The 27543-nt window shown below is 40.3% G+C and overlaps 2 protein-coding genes across 8 annotated transcripts in view; one reads left to right on the forward strand and one right to left on the reverse strand.

Annotated features, from left to right (window-relative positions):
* LOC148027368 (trigger factor type chaperone family protein) overlaps window positions 1-9854 on the reverse strand; it is a 91875-nt gene extending 82021 nt beyond the window's left edge. For all 7 annotated transcript variants that reach the window (XM_087691942.1, XM_087691941.1, XM_087691940.1 and 4 more), the window contains exon 1: window positions 9498-9854. In XM_087691942.1, the coding sequence (XP_087548068.1) occupies window positions 9498-9773 (276 nt within the window). In that variant the 5' untranslated portion in view covers window positions 9774-9854. The remainder of the gene's footprint in view (window positions 1-9497) is intronic.
* LOC148027370 (uncharacterized) lies at window positions 7195-8769 on the forward strand. The gene is made up of 3 exons (XM_087690659.1): window positions 7195-7606; window positions 7859-8199; window positions 8305-8769. Exons 1-3 carry the CDS (start codon window positions 7195-7197, stop codon window positions 8767-8769), a joined length of 1218 nt encoding a protein of 405 aa, XP_087546785.1.
* Window positions 9855-27543: the final 17689 nt, after the last annotated feature.

A 27543-nucleotide genomic window follows, 5' to 3' on the forward strand; every position in this document is an offset into this window, starting at 1 on the left:
GCTATCAGAGTACTATGCTCAAGGCAATAAGACGCATCCGATGTGCACTAGTTCTTTCCAGCACATGGAGAATCGATTGGCGCTACAACCTCCTGGAGATCGTCGCAATGCCAGCAGCAGTCTTCTCCCACTTATTTTCAGGGACAGTGGCTTCCACGACCTACGGATCTGCAGTCCGCTCCATCGAGAGATAGTGATTGTTTAATACCGTCTCCTCATCAGCCCACTCCTGAGAGAGAGAATGGCTGCTCGACTCCTTCCTCTTCTTCGGCTACCCAATCCGCTAAAACTGAGAGACGACGACGGTTGCCCACCTCTTGCTCATTCTGAGCCCCACCCTTCCCTACCCTCGACTACTCAAGTTCGAGAGGCTATCTCTAGGACCTCTTCGGCACCCCAAATACCTTCTTCAGCACAACCAGCGGCACTTCCTTCGTCATCAAACATTTTGGAGTCCATGATCCATGAGTTTTTGGATTCCCTATCTATTTCAAAGGGGGATTCAGAGGGGGATGTTATTTCTTTGCCCTCAAAGGAGGCATCTACTTCTTCTTCGACTTCAAGGGGGGGCCCTCCACCTCCCACCTCAGAGGGGAAACCTACTCCACATGAAATTCTTCACCCATCCTCTACTTTCTTAGGGTGGCTGTCTTCGACCAGTCATCTCTTCTACTAATACCTAGGATCTTTAGGTACCACCTAGATCGAGACCTCGGAGGTTTAGCCACGACTTGGTGATGAGGCCTTCGTATTCCTTCCAGCATGGATGCACGGAGCTAGTGGCTTCTCTCTCGAAGTTGAGTTTCGAGTTCTCCAGTTCACTCTGTCTACTGGTCTTTACTACAGGTTACCTTTCATGTGGAAATCTTGGATCTTCAGGATCCCCTACATCTTCTTCCTCCTCTATCTTCTTCTTGCCTTCGTCCCTTGGCCAACATGGAGTCACCTCCCGAGATCGAGTACAAGTATATCCTTATGGCTCTCGACACCACACAAAGTTTGACATTCCTCCTATACATTGCATGTTTTCATCATCTTTGTACTAGGACGCTTGGGCAACGTGAACAATTTTCCCACGAGGGACACTGTCCAAGTGGCACCTGTTGCATGAGCATTCTTCAGCATGTAGCGTTGCATCTCCATGTCACTCTTCTCTCGTTCCCCTTTTTGGACCTGAGAGGGGGTGTTCAAAAACCCTTCACCCTTTACCTCCAGTTTGCATTTTTTGCGTTTCTGCGTTTTACATTTAGGGTTTGCAGCCCCAAAAAAGGAGCGGCATCCTAGACTAACTGTGCCTATTTATAGGCCAATCTCTCATTCATTTCTCACGGTTGATTCATTCAATCTATCACCTCTTCTCTCCAGCCTCTCCACTACCCTCACACCCCTTCAGGAGGACATAGCGGTTCGTGGTTCGTAGTTGTCTTCATCATCTTCGTTGTGCTACGGCACCCTTGTTCCCTTGTATCACATTCACTCTATGATTTAGAACTTCATCATTCCATTCATTAGAGTTTCTTCTCTCCTCTTCTCTTCTCTTCTCCATGTTTGCCGAGTTCACTCCGTGTTCCTCCCCGCCAATCCTACTGTCTCGCTGGTACGTCATCTTTTGACACAATGGAGTGGACTATAGAGGAGGTAGGCCATGGAAGCCACTAGACCCGAAATTGGATAGGGAAAACCTCCGTGTAGGGTGGTGGTCTCCAGAAGGATTGATCGGCTCGTAAGGTCTTAGAGCCTCTGGTTGCTCATGAGAACTAAGTGCGTGCCAAATGCGTCTTATTGCCTTAAGTGTAGTAAGCTAAGAGCTGGTGTAGAACAATCTCTATGGCCCAAGAAGGAGAGGTAGCACAAGGAGCGCCAAGTGGAAAACGCATATTCTCCGATGGTCGGGTAGGGAGAAAGGGTCAATTTCAACAATCTTCAAGGGTGTATCCATTCTTGCCGCAATAGGAGCATTCACTAGACAAGCTATCTGTCAGTGAAGATGCCATGGTACCATAGTATTGACTTGTAAAAGGGAGGATGGGAGGGAGAAGAATGATATATCCCAGTGGCGCAACGGAATTGCAGTAATAATCAGATGTTGTGCCGACTCCGCAACATCTCTTTGCCTTCTCCAATGCAAAGGATCTTTGCAGCTCACTGAGCACCTCGGGCTCTGATTCCATGTCAAGAAATGACTAAGTAACCAGAGAGACAATAGGGTTTGTGGGGAGAAACACAAAGTGTGTACAACAAATACCGAGAAGAGAAAAGAAACTTAGATGAATAAGATGATGAACTAAAAAAATAAAGTGAATCTAATACAAGGGTGCCATAGCACAAAGGATGCCCTAGAGTAGGGAGACTGCCGAAGAAGCCTCTAAGTCCACAAACGTAAGGATGATGAGGTGTCGCCTAGAGCAAGGAGACTACCGTCGAAGAAGAGCCTCTGAATCTACAAACATAGGGATGAAGACTATTGCCTAGACCAAGGAGACATCCGAAGAAGCCTCCAAGTCTGCAAACACAAGTCTAATGAGCTGACACCGTCAATTGGATGTGATGCCAGGTGGTGAAGATGAGCTATATGCTAAAAATACGAATGAAGAAAACCTCTGATGATGATGACGCCAACTAGAGGTGTGTCGCCAAATGGTGGAGGAGCTGCCAAAATGCAAAACACAAATAGTAGAATGCCACAATAAAACGCAGCAATAGAATGCGGTAGTAGAACGTTGTAGTAGAACCCCGCAATAGAATGTTGCAATAAAACGCAACAGTAGAACACAGCACCAGAACACCAACTAGAGATGGTAGATGGAGACGAGAGAGAGAGAGAGAGAGAGAGAGAGAGAGAGATGATGGTCTCATGAAAAAAAGTGAGGTGAGTGGTGAGGAATAAATGGGTGGTGCCAAATGTATAGGCATAGTAGCACGAAACACCGTTTCTAACCCTCAGAAACGGCGTACCATTTCTTGCCATTTCTGCTACGTAGAAACGTTGTTTCTGACCCCCCCCCTTTTTTTTCACTTTTTAACGCATTCTTTGCAGCCCGTTTTAGGCGATTTTACCCTACACTTTTTAGCCCCCCAGTGAAAAAACAAGAGCCTCGATTTGAAAATTGTTGCAGCCTACGCATGCTCGTTTCTCGAATGCTGCTGGCAGCCATGGGCTCTGCACACACTTGTGTTTTGGCCTACTCTCTCTCTCTCTCTCTCACGAGTCCCTCTCGAGCTCTAGCCTCTCTCTCTCTCTCTCTCTCTCTCTCTCTCTCTCTCTCTCTCTCTCTAGACTCACACACAGTGCACACACAATCGTGGGCACTGGAGTTTGGGCCTTGGCACTTGCAAGTTGCTCTCTCTCTCTCTCTCTCTCTCTCTCTCTCTCTCTCTCTCTCTCTCTCTCTCTCTCTCTCTCTCTCTCTCTCTCACACACGACGCAACAAACTCAGGATTCAGGTGGGATTCGGGAATAATCAACATGCCAAACGATCAAGCATGGAGTCATGTCACAGTGCTTCAAGGTTACGGAGGTGGTGGTGGATCCAAGCGGTGGCAATGCAATTATTGCGGCATTCAAAGAGGAGGGGCAGCCACAAGGATCAAAGATCATCTTGCCCATGTGCCCAATAAAGACATTGGTCCATGTGAACATGTGCCTGCTGATGTTAAGGCTTCCATGGAGCATTGGAGGCTCAGCCGCTTGGCTCTTACAGGTGCATCTAGTACAAGAGAGGGAAACCATGGAGATGATGAAATTTCAGCAACAGGAGGTCCTATAAAGAAGAGTGGAGGAGCTTCATAGACTGACACAATGAGTGGTGCACATACAGGGGGTTCTACTGGTGGAGCACGCAAGACACCTCAGGCAACAAAAGGTTCATTGTAGGGTGTTAGTATCAAAGCGGGTATTCAAAAGCAAGCCATTGCAGAGGCCACTAGAGAGCTCACTCGATTATTCAGTGTGCCATTCCTTTCCATGTCTTGCGCATGCCGAGATGAAAGTCAGCCATGAGGGCTATCAGCCGCATTGGATGTGAGTGAAAAGGGCCATCGTATGAGGGTGTATTTGGACAAGAGAGCTTAAAAATGAGATAGCCCGAATAGAGGTTCAATTGCAGCCATTGAAGGCCACTTGGGTGAAGTATGGTTGCACGATCTTGTGTGATGGGTGGTCTGATATACGTAGACGAAGTGTCTATAACATTCTAGTCTCCTCTTGCAAGGGGACAATGTTCTTGAGGGCCATTGTGTCAGAAGTGGAGCAGCGGTGGAAGCATAAACATGTGCTGAAATAAACTGCTGAAACACAAGACAAAAAGAGAAAAGAAAAGAACACGATACAAATGAGAACTCAGATGTATGCACGGGAAATGGAATCCATATATCTGAACACGAGACAGTCGCATACAACAGTGAGTCACTAGCTGCGTGGGCACTGGCACTGGCACTGGCACTGGCTCCTCTCTCCACAGAGTCTGCAAATGGTGAAGATGATGATGACTGAGGAGGAGCACTGAGTATAAATAGGCTGAAAAAGTGGGGAGCAATAATGCTGGTCGGACAGCATTAATGCTGGTCGACTGGTGCATAAAAATGCTCCACTGGCATAAAATGCCAGACCAGAAAAAACCTAAAATACCTAATAAAAATGGCCAGCCCAGATCAAGCTCAGACTCACACATGAGCTGACAAATACTCTGCTAACACCCTCTCTCAGATCATGGGTGATCTGATACAATACAATAGTACAATGAAAAGGGATCAGAAACTATACAACATAGAACCACCAAGTAGAACCATGGATACCCAAGCAGTGGGTGATCAACCCACCACCAAGGTGCCTCGGAGAGAACCTGATGTCGATGTCGATCATACCAAACACCTGAAAATAAAGAAGATCATAGAATGTCTATGTGTCCATTACCAATGTCTCGCAGTAGCATACAAGACCATCCTGTCAAAAATGCCCCTGAACATAGGTGACCATGGATTCCCCGCCTTTGGCCAGACCCCCAAAGTGTCCCCTCATGTAAGCTCCAGACGAAAGCCTCCTGCTCTCTGTCGGATAACCAGCTCATCATGAACCTGTATGTCAATACCAGCTCCAGGATTTGATTCCGCCAGACTGAAGTCGATGCGTCAAGGACGTCCCTCTCTGGAACCTGTGCACCTGTATAAAAGTATAGATGAGGCGCGGCTGCCCCATCTAAACACCCGCTCACACTCCCTCTCTGGCACAAGAGAGTCGTGAGAGATGACCTCATCACCACCACTAGAAAACAGCTGAGGAAGGGGCCACCAAGCCCTTCCCGCGATCCAAAGAAGAGAATCCCTTCCGCGCCTTGGACTTCACCTTGGGCGGAGGATCTAAGTCGGAGTCTGATGAAGGAGAGGACTCATCAGTAGAGTCAACATCCCGCTTCTTCTTCTGCTCCTTCTTCCTGGAAGACGCTAACATCTTGCAGTCCTTCCGCAAATGTCCCTTCTTGCCACAGTGGTAACACTAGGCCTTCAACTTCTTCTTCCCGTCACCTCTCTCTGAAGCTACATAAGCCTCGCCTCCATAATGTGCCGGAAGCCGCCCCTGTAAACGCAAGGATGTCTCATGCTCAAGAAGCATCGAGGTCATATGTGTAAAACTGACAGGAGTCGATGATGTCTGCGCCCGCAAAGCATTGGCCACTCCATCAAACTCCGGGGGGAGCTTGTAGAGGACCGTCCCGACGAGATGCGCCTCGGGAAGAGCAAATTGCATGTGCCAAAGCTGGTCCTGTACCTGCGTAACACGAAGAAGAAAAGACTGAATAGTATCTTTCAGCTCAAACTTCATCTGCTGGAGCTGGCCATAAATTTTGACTGCCCACATGGTGGAAGGTGCCTCGTACATCTGCTGCAACTTCTACCATACTTCAAGAGATGTCCTACAGGAGGTAACCGCCGGTAAAACCGCTTTAGAAATACACCGAAGCAACTCCGAGTAAGCACGGGCATCGTCCAAGTCCCATGTGAGCACCGCTTCCTCATGGTTATCCTCATCAAAGTCTTCAGGAAGAGGAAAATGACGGAGAGGTCGAGCAATAGCTCCACAGACAATGTACCATAACCGCTTCTGCACAAACCAAGCTTTCATGACAGCACTCCATGTGAGATAATCAGATCCATGTAACTTATCATTAGTGAAAGTGCACAGAGGAGCCATATGGAGAGGATAAGAAGAGAAGTAGAGAAGAGATGGAATGTAGAGAGGAAACACAGCCAAAACACAAGCACAGGCTGCAGAAAATGAGAGTTCACATGCAATATAACCCAAAATCTGATCAATAGAAGACAAAATCTGCTGCAGAAAGTCAAAAAATCAGTCAAAAACTGCCAAAAACAGCAAAAACGGCCGGAATTAACAGTCACCCAGCCACGAGAGACGCTGAATAAGCAAAACGCAGGCTGTAAACTGGAGCAAAACAGGTAGAAAACTGTCGCCAGCAGCTGCAGATGAAAAACGCAGGCAGCAGAGGGTGCGTAGGCAGCAGACGATGGCAAAACTGCAAAAAAACGCAGGCTGAAAACAGCCCCAAAACAGGTCGCCTGGCTGCGACAGCAGTCGTCTGATCAGCAAGGGTAGAAAACAGTCCTGAAATCAGCAAGAAAACACAACAGGAGCATAGATCCTGAAATCTGATACCATGTCAGAAGTGGAGTAGTGGTGGAAGCATAAACATGTGCTAAAATAAACTGCTGAAACACAAGACAAAAAGAGAAAAGAAAAGAACACGATACAGATGAGAACTCAGATGTATGCACGGGAAATGGTATCCATATATCTGAACACGAGTTAGTCGCATACAACAGTGAGTCACTGGCTACGTGGGCACTGGCGCTGGCATTGGCTCCTCTCTCCACAGAGTCTGCAAATGGTGAAGATGATGATGACTGAGGAGGAGCACTGAGTATAAATAGGCTGAAAAAGTGGGGAGCAATAATGCTGGTCGGACAGCATTAATGCTGGCCGACTGGTGCATAAAAATGCTCCACTGGAATAAAATGCCACACCAGAAAAAACCTAAAATACCTAATAAATATGGCCAGCCCAGATCAAGCTCAGACTCACACATGAGCTAACAAATACTCTGCTAACACATTGATCCTTCAGCGGTGGCTGGCACAGTGGTCATTGGCTCATATATTTGGCAGCATATACGCAAGGCAATCATGGAGATAGGGGCAGATAATGTGGTTCAAGTAGTCACAGACAATGGGTCCAATTGTGTTTCCATGGGTTGCATGCTTGAGGCTGAGTTTCCGAAGATAAGGTGGACCCCATGTGCTTCTCATTCTTTGGACTTGCTTATGGAGGACTTGGAGAAGTTAGATTGGGTTGACAGGATTTTTTCAATAGCCAAGTCCATGGTGCATTTTGTCACAAAGCCGCCTAAGGTGCAAAGTATCTACCGTTCACACAATGAGTTAGAGCTACTCAAGCCCTCAAGCACAAGGTTTGCATATATGTTTATTGTTGTGGAGAGGCTTGTGCGAGTGCGCAAGGACTTGATACACACAATGGTGTCCCGAGAGTGGTGTGCTTTGGAGGATAGCCAAGATGCAAAACACATATCTTTCTCATGTATGGTAATGGATCAAGGATGGTGGGAGGAGGCTAAAGCCTTAGTGAAATCAATCCAGCTCATCTATTCTGTATTGCACATTACTGATATGGAGGGGAGCACCATGGGGCTACTCTATGAGTACATGGATAAGATTGGAGAGGCCTTAGACAACAATACCTGCCTTCCTCATAGAAAGTAAGTGATTTTTATGGTTTATGCAAATATCTATTATCATTTATGGTTTGCAAATTTATGTTTATCCACCATAGCTTCAATTGCCCATCTTGAATCCAAGATCGAGGAGCTTCGATGTGTATGGCAGACACAATGGAATTGGTTTCATAGACCAATCCATGCAGCTGCACACGTATTGCATCCCCTATGGCGTAGTGAGGATCAATATTCTGATGATGAGCTAGAGAACGGTATTCACGAGTACTTTGAGAAGCGGGCAAACGGAGATTTGCAGATGGTCACGAGGCTTGAGGATGAGCTTCTCCTATTTCGTAACCATAGCCTCTCCTTTGGTCGCTCGACAGCCCAACTTCGAGAGACACAGTTGCAGCCTGTGTCTTGGTGGGAGAAATATGGGGCATCTACACCTACCCTAGTAAGTTCTAGGCTGAGGCTCTAGCTTTTAAGTACTTAGTATTCATACATTGGGCATTAGAAATGTTGTGCAATCTGAAATTTCTTTTCTTGTGGATCATGACAGAAACGTCTTGCTATTCGAGTTCTTTCACAGGACTACAGCTCAGGCCCATGTCAAAGAGATTGGAGCACTTGGGCCCTCTTCCATACAAAGAAGAGGAATCGTTTGAGCACAGCTCCCTTGGAGAGGCTGGTCTTTAGTCATTGCAACCTTCGCCTTCTTAAGCACACCTCTACCTCTCTTGGACCTCGCCAGGTGAATGTCGACAAGGTAGACATAGAGAAGGTGGAAGACATACCAAATATTCCTAGTGAGGAGTTGGACATCTACACCATGTTGTATGAGGAGATGTCAACTCCTGCCCATCACACAAGAGCTTCACAGAGGGCCACTTCGCGACGGGATGGCGCTAGCACTTTAGCAGTTGCAGCCTCACATTCTTCTACTAGCTCTCATTCTAAGTTAGATTCTACTTCTTCTAGTGCATCTGCTAGTGATGCAAAGGCCGAGGATCCAGATGATGAGTAGTCACTCTAGAGTCTAGATTCCAGACACGTTTCAAACATTTCAGCTATTTATGATTGTATCGAGCCTTGAGCCTTAACTCTTCATCTTTTTGGTATTTTGCTTTGATGATCCACTATCCATGCATGATTGCACATGTTCACAGTATCTTGTACTCTTCTTTTTGAAATGATATAGACACACATGGATGGTGGCAAGTGCATGTGTATTGCGTAATCTCGTTTGAACTTTAATTTGATTAGTGTTCTCTAATAATTGATTGTTGTGGCCTATAGTTAAGAGTCTATGAACTTATGAAGACTCTAGAGGGCCGAGTGGCCCGTGGGAGAAATAAAATGATATTCATCTTTGCTTTGGATTTGGATGGTCAATTGTAGACAATGGTTAATGAAACTGTTAAGTTTTTTATATTTTACATGTTTTTCCCATTAAATTGTTTCCGCCGTTTCTTGTCAGGACCGAAACTCCGTACAGTCATTTAGTGCGGTCAATTAGTAGACTGTATATGTACACACATAGAAATGTCTGTAGTATTTATATACCACACATCCACAAATTTCATATTTATAAGTGTGTATACAGTCGTCCAGTGCAGTCAAATAATAGGCTGGGTGCATTTCAAGAATGGTGGATGAGACACTGACCAAATGCGACTTAAGTTCATGAAGGTAATCAGAAGCAATCCGCTTATCTTGAGGAATGCGTCCTTTGGGAAGAGAGAAAATACTCACCCTGGAATTTGGTTCCAATGTCTCGGTAACTTGGACGGCATCAGCCACTGCACTGGCTCGGCAAATGAGGCCCTTTGTGAAAGGGCGAAAAGGCCTGTCCAAGGGAAGGGGCAACGGACGCAATCTGAAGGATAAGCTTGAAGACAATGACGTCGACGGCGCTTGATGAGAAATGAGCGGCAGCTGCACTGCTCTCTGCTGCTGGATTCGTGATGAGAACGGGAGGATAGCAGTGGACGTAGAAGCCGCGAGAGGGCGAGATGCCACGGCCTCCATGCCCGCAAATGCAGAGAACGAAGAGATTTTCTGAGCAACAGTGTATCTACACGGCTACTTTCTGGTACGTATAACGCCTGCCTTATCGACCTTCGCGAGTACTAATTAATATTAATACTATAAGATAAGATACGATAAGATTAAGATTAAGAAAATAAATATGAGATAAGATTAAGATTAAGAAAATAAATATGTTTAAAATATGAGCTCCTAGGGACTTCAGGATAGATCCTAGGTCACTCCCTACAAGAAGCAACATCCAACGGCACGTTTAAAATATACGCTATGACGAGGAGCTCGATCCACCCAACCATCCCAGAGTTATGTTCATGCATATGAGGGATCTCAATCGTAATCACGGTCTCATTCTCCCCCACAATCTCAATCTCAATTTTCTCAAACGAAGAATATGGTTTGTCTGCAATGAGTTGTTCTCTAAATGACTTCATGTGCCTTGAAAGCAACTTTTTCCAAAGGATGCATTTTTGCAAGAAATGAATAATATTAAGAAATAATATATAAGAAAGATATATATCATCTCCCAAGAAGTTCACAATAGGCCCTATGTTACTCTCTATATCCTATCCATGTACTTAAATCCTTGCAATTCTGATAAGTTCTCATCCTTAGGGATTGCCTCCACAAAAATTGTCCTCGTGATTCCTTTAAGAGACATGTCTTTTCTCTAGAAGGTAATGAGATCAATGCACTATTCTTTGGGTCCAAACTTAGAAAGCATGATCTCGCGAATGGCAAATGTCACTGTGGCTAGGAAGAAATACTAGGACATCTTTTTTGAAATAGATGTTTTGCACAACATGTCTGGGATCGGATGGAGCAACAAATTTGTATATTGGGAGATGAGTATATCGATTGATGGCTTTAGGAATTTTCGATGATGTTAACTTCAATAGTAAGTGTAAGTGTCTTATGATACAATCTATCAAGCTCTTTGCCTTGCACACATTGTGGGAGGCTAGGAATAGCTCAATCTTTAGTGGGGATAGGAAATCGATAACATAACTTCAATAGTAAGTGTAAGTGTCTTGTGATTCAGTCTATCAAGCTCTTTACCTTAGATGCATTGTGGGAGGCTAGGAATAGCTCAATCTTTAGTGGGGATAGTAAAACAACAACATGGCTAGAAATAGATTACAAGAAACATTGGTTCTAGGAGGTTTCTTAAGCTAGGTGAAATGGGCTCCTAAGATCTAGCCAAAATAGCTTACTTTATCAAGTACCAATGATCTCTTTTTGTAACTGCTGATGTTTATTTATTGAGTACAACTATCTTTTCACATCTATGTTTTCACTCTTTAGCTTTCTTCCATGCACTAGTTCTTTTGTAATGCATGTGAATAATGTTAAAAAACTAGAGATATTTACATGGCCATTTATGTATACCTCAAGATAGCTCCTTGGATTTATATAATTTAATGGAGCCTACTCTATAGCTCTTACACTTGCAATTAAATTCTTTCGAGACTATCAAGCTTTCATCCTTAACTTTCTACCAAAATTCACTAAGTTTAGCTTTCTTCCATGCACTAGTTCTTTTGTAATGCATGTGAATAATGTTAAAAAGCTAGAGATATTTACATGCCCATTTATGTATACTTCAAGTTACCTCCTTGGCTTTAGATAATTTAATGGAGCCTACTCTATAGCTCTTACACTTGAAATTTAATTATTTCGAGACTACCAAGCTTTCATCATTAACTTTCTACCAAAATTCACTAAGTACAAAGGATTGTCTCCAACCTTTAATGACAATTAATGTCAATACAAAGTACCCTCCTTTTGAGTAGTGCTAACTTGAGCAATTGACATGCAAATGAGTGAGAAAAACTTTGACTAAGGACAAATCAAAACTATACACAAAATCTAGGTTTTATATAAAATAAACAACAAATCTTTTTTTTTCCCTTCAAATCTTAAAGAGCAATTAAGTTTTAACAATTTTAAGTTTACAAAGTTCTTTGATAAGTACATCATAATTTCATTCAAGTTTGTGAGTTAAAGGTTTTTGTACCCATCACAAAATTATTTATTTTGTGTTCAACGCTCCTCTAGCAAGTTGAGTTAGTACACCTCAACAAAAGGGTACTTTGGGAATGTGTTGAAGTCCACATTTTGTGGCACAACTCTAATGAGGGCCTCTAGTAAAAGGAACATGTCTCTCTCCTTCCATCATGTGCACATGGTGGCAATGTCCATCTGGATCCATTGTTGCATGTTGTGGGGCCCACCATGTTTAATATTGTCAACTACAAGTTCTCAATGTCCATTGCACAAGTTAGAGATCAATTTTAATATGGATGTAATGTTCGAGAAAAGTTTGAGCTTCATTATTGGGCCACCTTCTTATAGTGTTCCCTCATCACCATCTCACATGCAACTTTAAGGCCACAATTGAATTGATTAAAGGGATCAACAAATAGTAGGCTTTTGTCCTCCACATTGCTAAAAGCAACTCTTATAAAAATGGCAACCTAAGTGATTGCAAGCAAGCCCACTTTATCAACTAATGCACAAATTAATTTTCAACTTTGGTTGTACATAGCAATGATGAGCTAGCTCATCTTTCAAACTAGCTCACTAATTTACTATCCATTAATTTGAAAAGAGTTTTCTAATCAATTCGTCTCGTTATTTTTGAATGTGACTTTTTGATAGTTCATGATGTGGCCCCATGCTACATAATGATGAGGATCACCATAATCTCAGTAAGCCAAGATGGTGTAGCCACAAAACATGTGTTTTCTGATCAACTCTCGATTTTTTCATGAGACAATACTCATGCTAGTGATGTCGTCTCATTATTTTGAAATGTGATTTTTTGATAGGTCATGATGTGGCCTCGTGCTATACAGGCAACATATGGAGTATGCCAAAGTCATATGTATGTGGCATACTCTAATTCTTCACTTTTGATAAAATTAGCTACACCTTGATGATTTTTGACATCATAACATCCCTTATAGGCAAACCACTAGACTTGAGAGAACTTCATATGATAGTTTGCATTTGTTACTAGCCTTCACTGTACAATAGATGAAATTTGATAGAAAATATAAAGAGGAAAATTTGCAAGAGAGAAGATAAATCCACAAGAGTTCCATGGCACAAGGTTGGATGCAATGTCCCCCCATGCATTGGTGAGCACCTCCACCATGCATGTATTTACAATATTGAATTAAGCTTTTGCCATCAAAATACATTAAAGGTATATTTTTGAGTTTTTACTTTTTCTTTTCTTGCACAAGTTGCTTCTGTGAAAATAAATCAAACATGCACTATAGCTTTGTAATCAATAATAATAATTAAATGTGTCTAATAAATAAATCCAAAATAAATCTATTTGTGCATGTATGCATGCAAAGTCCTTGCACTCATAAGCACATACAAAAATATAGTATTTTCATGCTATGTAATGTACAATTTTCAATAATATTTTTCACACTATGAAGCGTATGAATTGCATGCATTTAAATACGTATTCCAAAATAATCATTCTACATAACTCAGTCTAATAATTTGCTCACCACAACACAAATTCCTTTAGTATCATTTCATCTATCTACCAAACATAATGCGACTTGTATCACACGCATGCGTTCATATAATAAGTCATGAATCATGCAATAAATAGACAAAATCCATAATAAATAAAATAAAAACAATCTTATTTCTATAGTAAAATTCAGTAAATTAATGTCATAAATATAATTCCATAACATTTCTTGGGGATTAAAAAGCAACTCTAAATAGTTGATAACGTAAAGAAAAATGTTGATGCTACCTTCTGTAGTAGGGAATCTGCACCTTATGCTAATGATGCCTCCTGCAACAAATATGCACCTTCCTATAGATAAGATTTCATAGATTTTACATGAAACATTACCTCCTATAGTGGATCTCTGCTCATGGGATATTTAATGTGACTGAGTGGTATACATTTATTAATTTATCATATATCGAAGTTAGCACTAATTTTTGAATCCGTTGAGATTCTTCCATAGAGTGATTTATATACAAAACTAAATACCTACATTCTGTCTCTAGGCTGAGGTTAACCTTCCCTCATACAGATGATACATTCTTTTGCATATTGATGAGTATCCTTAAGCATTTTTTGACCACCATAAACCAACCTCAAGAATCTTCTTGCTTGTAATCTCACCAAAAAAGCGATCTCCTATTAGTCCCGCATGTGGCTCATGTAATACGGCGGGCTACTCTTCCACAATTACACATTTTCTCAAGACATTGTCAATGCCTCTCCTATAAAGCACTCCCATAATAGCCTGAAAGTGTCAGCTTTGCAATGCTCTCTCAACAATTCTTTACGCATTACTCCATCAAGCATGTAATTCAACATTTGGCCATAGAAAGAATTTAAATTAATGTACCTACACACTAAATAGCTCTCCATTTGGCAACTAATCGTTTACCCCTTGTGTAGGGTCTGTTGACTCAATCCTACTCAAGAAATCAGCTACTATTGCATGATCTTTCCCAGGTGTATGCACTATTTTATACTCAAACTCTTGCAAAAGAAGCATCCACCTTGCCAATCTTCTTGTAAGCTGTGGTTTATTAACGAGGTACAATAAAGCTTAATGATCCACATGAAAATTTACTTGATTTCCCAACAAATTGATGCCAGGAGGCATATTTCACGGTGGATTCCGTGCCACGGCGGATTCCGTGAGGTTTTACGGTGGATTCCGTAAACTTTGATGACCGGGGCTCATACACAAAGTGGATTCTTTGTGCGAGAAGTTGATGGGGACGCCTGTCCTTTTCGGGCGTTTCATTAATTTAGTGTGTACATGGGTGATTCCATAGCGGGTGATTCCGCAAAATGCATATTAAATTAATAAACGTTTATGAGTTTAGAGTGCACACTCGTAATAAATTAAGGTTAGGATTTATTTCTAACCAGTTGATTTATTTATGTAGCTGAAGACTGCTAGGTATTCACTTTTGTCGGTTTAATTGTATTATTTTACTAACGATTGTGACTGCTTCAGTTGATGTGTAGAGTTAGCAGCAGTGGCGGAGGAAAGCATTGGAGGATAGCGAGTATTCGATCTATGGATTATATTCCGATAGGCGCCACGCCTATATTTTGTCATGTCTATTGAGGCATCGATTATTTATTATTATTTTGTATGCACCCTTGCGCACGGTTATGTTATTTCTATTTGGACATTGTATTGGGCGTGCCAGACTCTTTGGGCACCGTCCATTAGCTTTATTCCTATTTTTGTGTAAAAGCAAACTCAAAAGCTAAAAGCTTGATATATTTTTGTAAATTGGGCTATTATTGAGCATGAAGATGAAATATACAAAAAATACATGCTTTGTGGAGCGCTCACACAAGGCATGGGGGGAGATTGCACCCAATTGGTCTCTTGCTCTTGTCGTTCATGCTTTTTACCTTGTAACTTGTGCAAAAAGTAGAGTTCATTGTTCTTGGGGACCTTCCGGCATTCACTACGCGAGCATACAGCGTCCGATCTGCGCACCACAAATAATGTCTAAACTTTTGGAATGCAAATATCCAAGGGCTTCTCTCTCGGTCACCATGTAATTATTCTTACCTCTGCTGTAATCCTTCTACTTGCATAGTAAACATGTCTAAACCATCCTACAACACTTTGTTGCATCAAGACTACACCCACTGCAATATTAGATGCATCAACAAATACATGAAATGGAATGTCCCACTATGGAGATTGTAGAATCAATGCCACTACAAGCATATTCTTTAATACACCAAAAGCTCTATCCTATTTATGCCTCCATACAAAATGAACTCCCTTCTTAGTAAGCAAAGTAAGCAGAGCATAGATATGAGCTAAATACTGAAGATACCTACTATGCCATTTCACTTGCCCCACAAAGTGCATCACTTCTTGAACTGTTGCAGGTATAACAACCTTCGAATAATAGCCTGAATTTTCATTGGGTCAATAGCCATACCTTCCTCTGTGATAATATGGCCTAAAAGAACCCCTCTTTTGGAAACAAAAAAATATCTAAATGGGTTAATTAAGAGACATCCCGAATTGATGGCATATTTCAAAACACAACCTAAGATGTTGCAGGTGGTCTACTTTCTTGCCAAATACACAAAAATTATCTGTCAAAACTCTCATAAAGGTAGTAAGATATGGATCAAATGTTTTATGTTCTGCACCCTATAATTTTGATGGTCCGTTCTTCAATCCAAAATTCATAACAATACTCGCAAATGCTCCCCATTTAGTTATAAAAGCAGTTTTTTCATGTCAATCGAATGCATTCAAATCTAATTGTATCCTGAAAAACCATTAAAAAAGCTATAAATCTCACGACTTGCTACATCATCCAAAAAAGAATCCGTGAATAGAAGAGGGAATGGATCAATGATGGTTGTTGCATTCAATTTTCTATAATCCACACAAACCCGTATTTTGCCATTCTTTTTGGGTACTATTATAATAGGTGACAGCCAATTCACTTCATTCACAAGCTTAATGAAGCCAACTCTAAGAAGTTTGTCAATCTCCTCTTTCACTTGTTTAGCAAAGTTTGGATTCATGCGATATCTTTTTTGAATTATAACTTTACCTTCTGCCTTTAAATTGATCCTATGTTGACACACCCTCAGATCAAATCCTTTCATATCAGTATACTCCCATGCAAAAATATATTGAAATTCTTTACATAACTGAAGCAACTGTTGCTTGAAGTCTTCCTCAACAAAAATGCTCACCTTTATCGATTAAGAATTTGATATAGCATCCAAATACACTTCTTGAGCATCATCTTCAAGCACTCTTGCTGACTTGCTCATAATATGTTCATATTTCAACTTAACATCAATAATGGCTTGTTGACTAGCTCTATCAAGGACCTCCTTTATCTCTAATGTATTCCTGCTCTTTAAGAGTCTCCTTATCGGTTCCCTTACTCCTCTTAGGGCTATCATTGCTTTGTGCATCCAATTTAGTGTCATGTTGTATCACGCTACTATTTTCATGTATCAAATCTCTTTTTGCTTGCAGCGATAATCCTACTGCCTCTACAGCGGAAAAAGTCTCTTCTTACAATGATGTTGCTATAACTACCTTATATTTAGACCCAAAAAAAAAAAATCAACATCGACCTCAAAAACTGGTACAATGGTAGGATTGGCATGTAAAAAGAGTTCTTTTTCATCATCTTCAATCTTAGCTGCATTATTTATTGTTCGAGCAACCAATGGATGGTACTTTAGTTTCAATACAACATGAGTAACTGTAGATAACTTTACTTCTTTGCCACCATGGGGAATAATTACCATATCAGCACCCCAATCTTGCTTCGATTGGGATAATCTAAACCAAGGCCTTCCCAACATCATCTGATATGAATCTCCTTAACCTTCCATGTGGAAAACAGTAAAGCTTACCTTAAACTTCAGCTTTGCAACTCAAATGAGTTGATTCTTTAGGATCCCCAAAGGTTGAAGCCTCTGCTGGTCAGCCGTCTTAACTTGAAATGGTGCTAATACAAGTCGTGGTAATTTATGTGCTAAATAGAGCTCTTTAGGTATAATGTTTACTCCAGAGCCTCCATCTAATAATACATCATCCAATTTACTACCCAAGTATTCCACTTGAATGGTTGGCACTTTGTAATCCACCACAATCCGCCTAATATCAACCACATAATGTTTCAACACTTTTTCTTGATTCACAATAATCTTTGCCAAAAGCTTTTCCTTAAATCTTGGGATCAAATCAAGGATCTGTTCCAAAGTTAAATATAATGAAGATTTAGCTAATGCAGTAAATAACTCATGAAATCTTCAGACTCCTCATATAAATTTCACACTTTACTACTGGCCACTAAAGTATAACCCTATAGATGGCAATTCTTGCTGATTTGTTGCATATTGCAATTGACTCTCCTATACTTCATATGGCAAACTTGTAGAATTGAGTTGTTTCGACTCCTTCTCCTACAACTTCTGAATTTCCTTAGAGGCTTGTTCTTGGTCATCCCAATTTATCTTTTGCTTGGCTTTAGCCCTAGTTATGGCTAAAACTATTGTCACTTCTAGACAAATTTCCACTATTATACAGTTTGAACAATCATAACCTACTTAAGGCTCTAACTCATGTTGGCTTACATTTGAAACACCCTTACTTGGCACGTGTTTTCGAAAAGCTTCTTTAATATTTTGCTCTAGCTAATGACCTATTGCCTTGCCCTTTGTGACTTGAGTAAAAGTATCTTGACAAGGACCACTCTTAATCTAGGTGTCGGGTGGTTGTTTTCCATGAGGTAATCATGCTGATTGCATTTCTTACTACTCTCAAATCTGCATTCCTCTTTCATCCCTATGGTGTACCCAAAGCTTGCAATTAGGTCCTAACATATGTTCTTGTCTACTACAGTAGTAGCAAGGCCCTCGCTATCTCTACTGGGAATTATTCCACTACCTTGGCTAGTCATTGCCCCATTGCTTAGGTGGCTGACCCTTCCTTCCAAAACCTCTAAATCCACACTGTTGTGCCATCTCAAGTGCAATTTGATTTATTGGTGCCATTGGCAATATTGGTTGTGGTCTTGAATTCCGTACCATTGGATTGTACTAGCACTCCTTAGCCTCATAGCCTACCTTCTAACATATGTTGAATGACTTCACATTTCTAGGAGTATAAATAACTCCCATGTCTAGCAATAGTTTCTTAAATTTATTTTCTAATCTTTTTTATAATGTTATATTTTCTTCCATTTCTTTTCCCTTCTTCTTATCCTTAAAAGCTCATTTGCCCTTTTTAGACTTTGTCTTTTAGCATCTTTACCGTCTTTTTGGTCTCTCATCCTCTTACTCACTTGATTCCGTATTCGAATCTAAGCAAAAATCCGAAGATGGCATGTCAGCATCATCCAATCTATTTAATAGATTTTTAAACTTTTGAGCATCATCTTGCACAAGTATTTGATCTTTGTTGTATCTGTTTCAACCTCCTTAAGACATCTGTAGTAGTTTTATGCTTCTTGAATCTGCTAAGAAAAGCATCTTTAAGGGAATTATATGAAATGAAATGAGTAGCATCATACGTACTATACCAATCCATGGCTTTTCCTTTAAAAGTTGCTACAAATTATTGTCGCTTAACTTGATCCCCATACATGGTATTAAAGTCGCTCGCAGTCCAGTGTCTTTCAAATTGAGTTACATGGCAATCTAGGTCTTCCCTCTTCCTGCCAGAATATTTTGAAGCTCTTACCTTGGGTTTAATTGGTTGATTAGGATTCATTGTGTACTACTGCTTAGGCTTCTTAAGTGGGGGTTAAAGGATTGAAATTCAAAGACTTATGTGATGGAAGTTTTGTATTCCACAACAACAAGATTGTTCTGCCAAGTACTATATGCTACAATTTTTCAATTGCGTGCTTAGGAGGAGTATCCTAGTTTCTTGGTGATGATATTATCTCCCCATCATCTCACACACTTGGTATACTTGCAGGAGTTGGAGGAGTTGTAGGATATACCATGGATGTTGTAGGAGATCGATATACTATTGCGGTATCAGAGGTACCTGCATCTCCATAAGTATCCCTATAGTTTGAAAACTATTATTCATTGAGTGTTAAGTCCTCTTGCTACTCCACTATCATTATTCACTTCCCCCTACTCTGTCGGTACTTTGCCCAAACTTTCCTCAATTCCATGGATTTGCTCCTAGTTACAATCACATTTGACTTATATGGATACTTCTCTGACATATACCCCAACTAACAAATTTAAGACATTAGACTGCATGACGTTGCTTCAAGTAGTCGGTTACTGTATTAGGTCTCTATAAAAACTCTAGCCTTTTGGTAGCAAACAGTCATTTGTGATCAAGTTTTAAGACCAATGATACAAAAAAATAGAGATACAAGAAGATAATGATAGGATCAAGGAAGGAAAAAGATGATCCACACACAACAAACCCTTCAACAGGAATTGAGATTTTCCTTCCATAAACAGAGTCATTTATTATAGGGGTTCAACCAGAGGTTCGGAAGGACAATGGCAGGATCACCAAAGTGTTTTAGCCCCAAATCTATATTGAATGCATAATAGGACTAATGGTAGGATTGCCAAAGTGTTTCAGCACCAAATCTATAATGAATGCATAATAGGACGGAACGGCCTCATACAAGAATATACGTCTCGCTGCTATAAGCATGTAGAGAACATAATCTTGTATTAGCAAGCGATTCATAAGAAAGCCAAATATAATAACATAAGAATCCGAGAATACATATTACAACACTAATGATACTTAGAGAATTTGAGATGTAAATAAGAAAAAATGTGCTGGAAATGGACAGAAACACAAAAAGAGAATGGCACCATCTAGCAGATTTCACGTATCATCATAAAAATCCATCATACATCAAGTCATGAACCTCAAGAATTATCTAAAATGAGAATGACACCCTATTTTCCTCTTCAGACCATGGTGAAACTGTCTACATAACTATAACTTCATGAGGGATTTTAGGATTGCTTTACACATAGAACTGCTATGACTAAGGTACTAACCATGCAAAGGCAAATGTTATGCATAAACTGTAAAGCCATGTATAACTGTATGGATTGGCTAGGTTCCTAATCAAGCAAGCATCCATAGTGAGCAATGAATAATCACCTTTAACAACATTGATGGAACCTTAGTTTAAGCTCATGGAAAGGCACAGAAACCCATATTACAATAAGCAAAAGCAAGTCTTCCAATTAAGGTCAAAGAAAAAGACTAAGGTAGATGCACCTACGGACCCTAAAGAATTGTCATTGCTTTGTGAATATGTTGACGTGTTTTCCAAATATCTAATTGAACTATCTCCTAGCCGATATGTAGATCATGAAATTAAATTAACCTTGAGGGCTAAACTAGTGGAAAAGAGGTCCTATGAAAAGTCTATTCTCAAGGCCATCACCATGGGATGCTCCTGTACATCTCCAAAAGAAAAAGGATGAAAATTTAAGACTTTGCATCAAGTATCAAGGGTTTAATCAAGTAACCATAAAAAATAAGTATCTCATTGCATGGATCAATGAGTTGCTTGAGAGACTTTAAGGTGCAAAGCTATTTTCAAAAGTTGAGGGAATCTCAATTTACCTTGCAAAAGTGTCTAGAGACCTCCTTAAACTATCCGAAAGTTGAAGGAATCTTAGCCGAGGGAATCTTAGTTGACCTTGCAAAAGTGTCTAGGAGTGGCCACCTCCCTAGACTATCCAAAAAATTTGAGGATTCCTAGGGCTCACAAGATGGTACCATATTTTCATCAAGGAATATGCCATTATTGCCACACTCCTAGTGAACTTCTCAAGAAGCAGACCAAGATGATATTGATTCCTACAAAGCAAAAGAGTTTTGATAAACTAAAGGAATGCCTTACTACTGTAATAATATTAAAGCTTCTCGACTTCTCTTAAGAATTCGAAGTCATCACCAATGCTAGCGCTATTGCAGTGGATTATGTGCTTTTTCAATAAGGCCAACCCATAGCCTATTCTTCTCAAAAACTCATGCCTTATGAGAAAAACTATACCGCACATTATCCAGAGCTTTTGGCAGTCATTCATACTCTTAAACTATCGAAACCATTATCTACTTTGTTGGAGATTCATCCTCATTACCGATCACAAAAACCTAAAATGAATCTTCATCCAACTAAATCTCAATATGAGGCAAAGAAGGTGGATAGAAGTCTCATAAGAATTCAACTTCAAGATTCAATACCGTTCTTGCAAAGAGAATGTGGTAGTTAACTAAGGACCATACAAGACAAGAGAATCTTGCAAGCCTCATCTCAATACGTAGTAACCCTATTTTGGAGACAGTGTTGGCTACTGAAGGTCCTAAAGATCTTGATTATCTAGAAGTGAATAAGATTATCTATCTAGAAAAGAAAACCCTAAAGGAGAAGGTCAAATTCAAAGATTATATCCTACAAAACAAATTTCTTTATCAGCAGAGGCTTTATGCATCCAAAAGCTAGGAGCTAAAGAAGAAGATTTTATAGGAAGCTTATAACAATCTAGTAGCTAGATATTCGAGGTACGCTAAAACTATGAATGTAGTCAGAAAAAACTATTCTTAGTTTGGAATGAAAGCAAATGTCCTTATATACATGATACAATGCCTGAGTTGACAAAGGATCAAGGCTGAAATAATCAAATTTTCCAGCAAATTACATCCTCTTGATATTTTGCAAATGAAATAGGAATATATCAGTATGGATTTTATAGTTGGTCTACCCAGTGGTCAAGAGGATATGATATTAACCTAGTGATAGTAGACATGATTACCAAGGTAGCTCATGCTATTTCGGTAAAATCAACCCATAAAGCTTTTGATATCACCAAAATCTTAATCAAGGAGATATTTTGTCTACATGAGCTACCAAAAAGAATCATCAATGATGGTAATGCTCTCTTTATCTCCAAATTTCGGACAAGTCTTTTCAAGCCATGTGGGGACTCATCTATGGTTTAGTACAACATACCACCCACAAATCAATGGTTTAACAAAAAGAGTAAATCAAGTCTTGGAGGATATTTTGAGGGCTTATTGCAACCGAGAGTCAAAAAAAGTGGATTGAATACCTCCTATTGGTAGAATAGGCCTATAGTGCTTCATTCCAACAAAGCATTGGAATGACCCCATTCCAATAATTATTTGGGCAAGAGTGCTTGTCTTTCCTAAACTTCTCCAATCCAAATGTAAAGTGGAAACCTCTAAAAGAATATTAGATGACATGCAAGAGCAGATCAAGACTCTCATTCGGCAAGATGTAAAAGCAACTCAGGATTGGCAAAAGGCCTACATTGATCCAAAGAGCATTCATTGACCTTTAAGGAAGGTGATATGGTCTTCTTGAGGATTCAACCCAAGAAAAGCTCTCTATCTCTTGGGAGGTTCAAAAAGCTTAGCCCCATGTAATGGGCCTTACAAAAATATAAAAATGCCTTGGGACACATGCATACAAGTATACAAGCTCGCCTTATCTCCTCATCTAAAGATCCATAATGTATTCCACACAAGCCTACCAAAATCCTATGATCCCAACCCAAAACATGTACTTGATGATGAACAATTTGTAATGCTAACTTAAGGAATCCTTGAGGTTCAACTTGATAGGATCCTGAAAATTAGGGAAAAGCCCTTAAGAAATCAGACCTTACGAGACTACCTATAATCGAATGGAAAGACTTCCTCGAGGAAGATGCAACCTAGATTGAGAAATCCATCCTCCAAAAGTAACATCCCAAGTTTCTCTCGAGATAAGGACATCTTGATTTCTCTAAGGCCAAGAGAATATAATATACCCAAAATTTCACAATCCAACATACTCGCTTTAGCCTTATTCATTGTTTGTTTCTGCTTTGAAATATATATAAAGAAAAGGGAGTTACAAGGCTTTAAGCCTTAATAGCTTAAGAAAGAGGCTAATGGGTCAAGGGGAGTTGTTGCTTTGAGTGGCTACCTTGTGCTGAACCCCCCCTCCCCCCTTTCTTCTTTATAAAAACAAAAACATAAGTTTAAAATTTTACACTTATTTTTTTAAAAATATGTTTTTTCTATAAAAGATGAAAAAATCACTTCGATAATAAAACAAAAATAGGTCTCTATTACTAAACCCTCACTAAAAGACGAGAATATCCTCTATTTCTCCCCCAAAAACTATTTAAAGGAGGGCTCCTCTTCTCATTTGAAACACACGACGATGATAAGTCAACTCTTGATAGTGAGAAAGGGAGTGAAAATTAATGAGTTAGAGGTAAGAAGATTCCGCAAAAAATGAGTTAGCAACAATTTGCTAAAGACCATTGTTGTGTCTTTAGGAAACTACAGATCAATCCTTGTGGGATGAGACTGGATGCTTCACATGCAAGGTAGACCTAGGGAACACCTAAATTCACTCACTAAAAGTTATATTGTATTGTGTTAATTAGGACTAGTCTCTAGATGACTATTAAACTACCCTCCCTAAGGAAATTAGGGTCTAATATGTATCACTCACTCAGCCCTTCCACCTTTCAAGTGGTATTAGAGTGGGCATTTAAGGAGCTTCATCGACATTCACTTTAGCCCAAAAAGAGAGCTTCATTCTCAACTTCCATAGTAGCCACTCGAGGTATGCATCAATCCCATTACTCCCTAATTATAGCTCCCCACCTTCCCAACTTATTTCCTAGCCTTTTCAACATTATTTATTAGTGCTAGGAGCTCCAACTTGATAAGTAGTAGCCAAGAGCACCATTAGGGAACAACCCATATTTTTTGGTGCAATATTAGGCATGTTCCCTATTCCTCATGTCTCAGCCAATTGGCTTTTATTGCTCTTGATAATCATTGTTGTAAGAAAGCAATCAACCATGTAATGAAATCTAACTGAAATTGAAAATTAACTAAGCAAAAACAAAGAATTAACAAGTCTATTGCACCAAGACATCCTCATCATGTATTAATGGTTGGGAATTCAAGAATACGTGACGGCCATGGCTGAGTGCTTCATAGGCTAAGAAGAAGCTAACTCCAAGAAGATGGTAAAGCCAAGATTATTGAATGATCAAAAGATGTCTTGCCTTTGGCCTCTAGTCCCTTTTGTTCTAACCCTCTTTCCAAACTTAAGGGCTGTTCACACATGTACACATAGGCTAGGGCTGAATTTACAAAGGCTGGAATTAATCCAAGGTGCAAATATTAATGTTGTATTTTCCTTCATGACAAACCATCCCGTCCTAAAGATGGTTTTGTCCTCAAAACCAAGAAGTAATGGACTAAATCCAAGTCAAGGATGATAGTAATCATGCCCATTCATCTTCCAAGTGATAAGAAAGCACTGTCCATGAAAAGAAGACCTTTTTGCATGCCAAACTGTGAGAAAACTGGCTGCTGTCCAAACAGGGCTGATTCACTAAAACTGCCATAACTTTTGATATATTTGTCCAAATGAGGCGTATGAGGTGTAGAAACAAAGTATATACTCCCAAGCATCACCCCATAATATCAAAATCAAATTTTGATGAAGTCAGGACAGTTTTATTGTCTGCAGAAATTTCATACAGCAAGCTGTCTCTGCACAGTCACTGTATACTGCATCATATATCATCCTGTAATAACCAAGGAAAGTTACTGACATAAGTGGATGGTTGCCAAGAAGACTCTTCAATGGGCAAATTCTTCCACTTAATGAGATACTCAATGAGAGTACGATTTCTGAGAACTTTCTCTCTCTTTTCAATAATGCTTTCAGGTTCATATATGATCAGTCCTGCCTCATCCAATGGTAGTAACTCTTCCAATACTTGTACATCGGGCCCAACATACTTCTTCAGCTGTGAAACATGGAATACATCATGTATTCTAGTAGAAGATGGTAGCTGAAGTTTATAAGCAAGCTCTCCAATTTTGTCCAAGATCAAGTATGGCCCATAAAACCTATGAGCAAGCTTATTGTTCCCACCCTTTAATGAAGCATAATGCGTCTTGGGCACTTTGAGAAATACCCAATCTCCAACCTTGAAGTCTAAATGTCTTCTTTTCTCATCTGCATAGACCTTCATTACCTCTTGTGCTTTCCTTATGCTGTCCTTGCATTGCCTCATGAGCAACTCCATTCTTTCCAACTCTTCCTTTACTTGTGGGTTGATGTCTTCATGGAATAAAACTGATGGAAGTTGGACTTTATACCCATAAAGAGCTTTAAATGGAGACATCCCAATGCTCATGTGGTGCGTGTTATTATAGCAAAATTCAGCAAGGTGGATCCAACGATCCCATGAAGCTTGTGTGTCATGACAATAATGCCTAAGGTACACTTCCACCCAATGATTGACTCTCTCCGTTTGCCCATCAGTCTGAGGGTGATAGGCCGTGCTAGGAGTGAGGAAAGTACCCATAGATGAGAATAGACTTTTCCAGAAGTTGCCCATAAACTTCGAATCACGGTCTGATACTATTCTCATAGGCATACCATGTAGTTTGAACACACCTTCCATAAATTGCTCGGTGACTTGCCTTGCTGAAAATTGGACTTTAGTTGGGATAAAGTGGGCTGATTTGGTCAATCTATCAACTACCACATAGATACTGTTCCATCCATGACTGGTAGTAGGCAATCCCATTATGAAATCCATGGAAATATCTGTCCATTTGCCCGTAGGTATGGGTAAAGGCTAAAGTAAGCCGGCTGGTAATAGAGTGGAATCCTTATTTTGCTGACACTCCAAGCACTGAGATATATACTCTTTAACATCTTTCCATAGACCTTTCCAATAGAAGCTTTGATGAACTCTATCAAACATCTTGAAAAGGCCCAAGTGACCAGCCATTGGCGATGAATGCATCTCTTGAAGCACCTTCAGCTTAAATTTACTGCTGGGAATCAAGTACACTTTACCCTTAAACCATAAGAGGCCATTATGCACTTTAAATTTAGGAAATTCAGCATCACACCCTTGCTGTAATTTCTGTAAAATATGGGCAGCATGCTCATCAAGCACATATTCCTCTTGAATGTCTTCAATCCAATCCTTATAGATGGTAGACACAGTAGATAGACTACATGCCCACATTCTTGATAATGCATCAGCCACCACATTATCCTTGCCAGCCATGTATGATATTTCAAAATCATATGATTGCAAAGTGGCCAACCATCTCTTTTGCTTGGGAGAAAGATTGGGATGCAAGAGAAAATATCTCAAGACCCTATGATCGCCTTTGACTTTGAAGTGTGTCCCATAGAGGTAGTGGTGCCATTTCTTGATTGCATGTAACATAGCACGCATCTCCTGCTCATAAACATGCATCTCTCTCTCTTTGTCATCAAATTTTCTGCTCTCAAATGCAATGACACCATGCTCCTGTACCAAAACTGCCCCCAAACCTCTACCACTGGCATCTGCATAAATGGTAAAAGTCTTGGAGAAGTCAGGACAAACTAGTATGGGTGCTGAAACAAGCAATTGCTTCAACTCATTAAAGCTCTTGTCAGCGATCTCATCCCAAAAAAAGGCCTCCTTTTTCAGCCGATCGGTAAGAGGAGCTGCAACATGAGCATAGTTCTTCATAAACCGTCGGTAAAAGGATGACAAACCAAGGAAACCTCTTAATGAAGTGGCATTGGTTGGCGTAGGCCATTCTTTGACGCACTGAACCTTCTTAGGATCCACTTTGATTCCATCTTCTCCCACTATATGACCCAAGTACTCAACTTCCTTTGTCATAAAAGAGCATTTAGTGGCCTTGGCAAACAGTTTGTGTATCCTCAATATGTCAAAGACCTCTTTTATATGCTGCAAATGGTCTTCTTTATTCTTGCTATAGATCAAAATGTCATCAAAGAATACCAAAACTGTTTTAAAGAGCAATGGCTGAAGTATCTTATTCATGAGAGACTGGAATGTGGCTGGAGCATTTGATAACCCAAAAGGCATAACCATAAACTGGTAAAGACCCCTCTCCGTCCTGAAGGCTGTTTTAAATTCATCCCCTTCCTTCATGCGTATTTGATGATATCCCGATCTCAAGTCAATTTTGGAGAACACCTTGGCATCCTTCAATTCATCTAAGAGATCATCTATTCTAGGTATTGGATACCTATTCTTGATAGTGACCTTGTTGAGATCGCGGTAATCAATGCACATTCGAAAGGAGCCATCTTTCTTCTTCACAAGAAGGACTAGAGAAGCAAAAGGTGATTGGCTTGCCTTAATGAG

Source organism: Lygodium microphyllum, chromosome 13 (genome assembly GCF_053477565.2).
Source record: "Lygodium microphyllum isolate KBCC chromosome 13, Lygodium_microphyllum_v1.1.10, whole genome shotgun sequence".
Taxonomy (NCBI): domain Eukaryota; kingdom Viridiplantae; phylum Streptophyta; class Polypodiopsida; order Schizaeales; family Lygodiaceae; genus Lygodium; species Lygodium microphyllum.